At 42.3% G+C, this 4,172-nt stretch overlaps 1 protein-coding gene across 1 annotated transcript; it reads right to left on the bottom strand.

The window, feature by feature from the left end:
• Nucleotides 1–332: 332 nt before the first annotated feature.
• LOC143012921 (ninjurin-1) lies at nt 333–3,621 on the bottom strand. Its single transcript, XM_076166262.1, has 4 exons — nt 3,565–3,621; nt 2,517–2,754; nt 1,977–1,979; nt 333–490 (listed from the first exon to the last, which is right to left on the bottom strand). Exons 1-4 carry the CDS (start codon nt 3,619–3,621, stop codon nt 348–350), a joined length of 441 nt encoding a protein of 146 aa, XP_076022377.1. The 3' UTR covers nt 333–347.
• Between the last annotated feature and the right edge of the window lie 551 nt (nt 3,622–4,172).

Genomic DNA, 4,172 nt, shown 5'->3' on the forward strand with positions numbered 1-4,172 from the left:
GTCTCCATACCTACAGCCAGGCAGGACAATGGCTTTCTAGTAAATGAACAATTTTGTAGGTTGTTTTCCAGTGGAAGTTTCTCTGGAAGCCCGGAGAGGTCAGTGTGTTTGTGGGTCAGGTCCGGACTATGAAGGTCAGGAGATGAGTGCAACAAAAACATGCTGACCACATGAAGGTCTATAGGAGAAAAATGCACAGAGAGCCTGGACAGAAAACGCCTCTTTATGGAGAGAGAAAGGAGCATTGAAACACAGAATGAGAGAGGGACCACAGCAGAAAGAAAGAAAGAATAACAATGATTATTATTAAAGATAGGACAAATACCTGTGTGCGTTGGACTTCTTTGTCAGTTGCTGCGTTTAGGCTTCTGGACTCCAAAGGCAGCGATGAAGACATTCACCACCACTATGATTAACACCAGGCCTGTGGCCAGGCTTTCCATAAGGTCCAGGCTCCAGTGCTTTCGTTCATCATTCAGATTCCATCGAACTGTGGGGGGATAAAACAGGAAAAACACCTCAGCAACACATTCACAGAACAAACAGGACAAATCAGCAATCTTCTCTACTTAATTCTAGGACTTAAGCCAACTCATTATGTCAAATAGATTTACTGTCAAACATAAATCCATACAGACCGTATTCTGGATGCAGGGATCTGATGTCCCCAAGTGACCCCACGAAAAAAGCAAAGTATCAAATGCTTATGTTTAGCAGGGGCATGTGAGGTTAAAGCATCGGATCAATGTGATTGCGATTGCAGATGCCAAGAGAAAATGGTGTTCTAGAGGATGGACCTTTATCTCAATTCAGAAAATTGCATTCAATCCTTAAATGTACATAAACTGCTTCAATTTGATCAATTACGAGTTACATTCCAGATTTGTTTAGATTTCCATGATAAAAAAAGACAAGTAGGACCTGAGATCAATACAGGAAGGAAAGGAAACTGATCGAGGTAAGCCTATATTTCCTATCCTATCGTAAGTCTGCTTCAGACTTGTTTGCGCTCTATGGTATTTTTAGAACCTCTTCCTAAACAGAAAATTATGATATCACCATGACGCCACCTAAATCATGTCATTGCCATCGTCACAGGGGACTGATCTATGAATAATGTAAATGAAGGAGTGATCTGGGTGGCAGTGTGGAGGTGAGGTGGGGTGTATCAACTGACTCTGCGGGCTTAAATTGTGTGTACATGTGTATATGTGTGTTTATGAGGTATTATCCAAAAGGTTAAACGGTGTAAGGACACCCACATGTGTGCCTGACTGAGTTTGTGTCTGATCTGGGGGAGGGGGATCTGGGTATGTAGGCCACTCACATCATGGACCAACGGCTCCATGAGACAGAGCTGAATCTACAGGAAAGGGAGGGAAGGACAGGGGCAGAGACGCCGACGGGGTTCTGAAGAGTTAAAAAGAGAGAGAGGAATTAAAAGAGGAGATGACGAGATGAGAGCGAGGTGTGTTTGATAATCAGACAAAGACGAGAGGGGTGGGGAGGATGACTCATGGTCAGAGGGGTCAATCATATGTTGAATGACCTTCTGTATGACATGTTCTATAATTATTCATGACTGATTGGTATAATGATGAAAAATTATGATAAATGAATGACTTGAATTCTAGCAAAGACGCAATTTTACATGACTGGTAGCTCAGTCCATGTTGCAATATACAGAAAAAGATATTCAAGGAAAAGATATTATGTAAGCTGGGTTTGGTGGCTATTCATCATCAACATGAGGGTTTGCTTCATATGTTTGGTGTGTTCTAAAGCAGTTCATCACAAAGGGAAATTCTATAAATGAACATGGTGATATAGTGTTATCTCAGAATTAAAAATATGTCGTAGGGTTGTTGTTTTTGTAATTATTTTGCAAGTGTAGTGACCGGTTGAAAACACTCTGTTTACTCCTGTTCAAGGTGAGATGACTCAGAGCTCTAACAACCTGGCTGAAGTTCACTGACCTGCTGTTCAGTCTGTCAAAGAAAAATGAGCAGTTGTCTCATATTCATTCCCAATTGTCATCATAGTCATAGTAAGCCTGTTGCACAAACCAGAAATGTGGATATCATGCTCACTATATTGGTCAATAGATGGGACAAAGTTTTGTTTATTTTACTGCAATTCCATTTGTTTATTTAGAAACAAGCGTAGACATGTATGCCTACACACACTGACACACTTCTCTGTGTAGGGAGCAACAAACAAACCGTCCTTCCTCTCTCTTAAGTGCTGACAGTAGCATTAAAACCCTGTGAACTCTGACCTGGTGTCAGGCAGGGTTGCCATGGTTACGGCCAGGGTTCTACCCTTAACGGGGTTGTTTGTCAGGAGTCAGTGGACTTGGCAGTGATGAGGGGGTGCATTATATGTCAAGAGATGATTGATTGGAGGGAGGGAAGGCGTGAGGAGGTTGAACAACAAAGAAAGGACAAATATGGGCTGAAAGACGAGTAAAACACCTCCATGCACCAAAAGGGCTTGGCCTCTATTTGTCTTCTCACCTATGAAGATGAGCAGGATTCCAACTGTGACCTGCAAACACAAGGAGATGCTTATTAGGGTGATGACGGGGGTGTAAAGGGAGAAACCTGGCCCCTGCTCCAACACTGCTTTCAGCTGGGAGGCGTTGGCCATCAGCAGAGCCAGATCCAGCATGCTCTCAGCTGCACTCTTCTTATTGGCATAGTGGTTCATGTTCAGAGGGGCTGGGCTGTTACGCCAGGCATCTGGGTGGGGGGGCTGGGGATAGAAGACATGAGAGATACAATAAGTGCCACAGAAATATTTTTCACAGTTAGGACATATCCATTTAACGTTAAGGAGGAATGCTTGAGAGTAAATGGAACATATGGCATCCTGCCCCAGAGGAGCTGCAGAGCATGTTAGTGTTGCTAGCACTAATTTTGTGCTTCCTGTGCATCAACATAGAGTATCTGGTTATCATTCTGACCTAATTAGCACAACAAGCAGCCATTACAGTAGAGTGACCTTTGAAAACAAATCCATTAGTACAGCAAAGAAAGATGGACACATTGCAAATAGTCCCATTAAAACACTGACAACTCAAGTGTCTAAGGCTTTCTATTATGTATGTTCTCAGATTATCGCAGTAGATAGGTAGTCCCTTTTCCTTTACTTTTGTTCTAAATCTCAGTGCGCTCTGTGTGTGTATCATATGTGTTGCTGTGGGCCTCAAATCTCCCGATGCCACTGTTTGTTGGCATTTAAATGTGCCAGTGTGTCTTGTGTCAAATCCAGAGGCACTTTCTCACTAAGATCTATTACAGAACTACTGCACTGAGTCAAACCCAGAATCAGAAGAATAATATTTAAATGGTGATTCGGTGATTATTATTTAATATTTACTAATATCATATTCATCTGAGGCAGTCATGCTGTTTAGTGTGTGTCCCCCCCCCGATGAACTCTGCACCTTAAAGATAACAACACGTCCTGGGCCAACACAGGGAACCTGGATAAGCAAGGCTGCTTGCTGACAAGTAAGATACATTTTCTTTTCTTTTCTTTTTAACACCCAGCTGGACTTACGGTCACTAAGACCTCTTTAACAGTTGAGCACCACTCCAGATTTGGAGTGATTGTCATAAGTTCCACTCTTTGCTCATGAAATAATCAGGAATGCTGTCAATGTCCTTATCAACGTTGTAGCTTTCACTTCTTCTCGCAGAAATGATCCAAACCACAGACCTTTTAGGGAACATCTTCCCTCAGAGATGTTTACTGCAGGGTACCAATTAATTACAATGCCCTAGGGATATACATGACAAGAAGGCATAGTGTAGCTGGTGAGTGTGTGTATGTATGTGTGTGTGTGTGTTGAGGAGGGTCCATTGGTTGCAATAATTAGTTTGATAAGTTGCCTCAGCATTGTGATAACCACTGGACCGGCCATGTTTAATTATTTTGGAGCAATTGCTTTTTAAGGTGTTGGATTGCATGTGTCATCGTATCCCAGTACTGTAGTGTGCATACTGATCCCACACCAATGACAAAAAGTTTGAAATTCAAAGTGTTTTGTTATTCATTTGGTTTCATCCTACTTCATCTTTTTCACAAAACAAATATGACCTCCTGGGCTTTTTCTCCCCCAACGAGCCACGAGGCCCCAGTGTGTATGACAAGGATTTAAACAATGC

The sequence above is a fragment of the Genypterus blacodes genome, unplaced genomic scaffold (genome assembly GCF_046128005.1).
Source record: "Genypterus blacodes isolate CSIRO-AG114 ecotype Tasmania unplaced genomic scaffold, CSIRO-AGI_Gbla_v1 ptg000156l_1, whole genome shotgun sequence".
Classification (NCBI taxonomy): Eukaryota; Metazoa; Chordata; class Actinopteri; order Ophidiiformes; family Ophidiidae; genus Genypterus; species Genypterus blacodes.

What these genes read in the sequence shown, in the direction of transcription:
- LOC143012921 (XM_076166262.1), bottom strand. Translation starts at nt 3,621, where the DNA reads ATGACAATCACTCCAAATCTGGAGTGGTGCTCAACTGTTAAAGAGGTC. An exon ending in TTAAAGAGGTCTTAGTGACC is followed by an intron (nt 2,755 to 3,564) that starts GTAAGTCCAGCT and finishes TTCTATCCCCAG; the next exon opens with CCCCCCCACCCAGATGCCTG.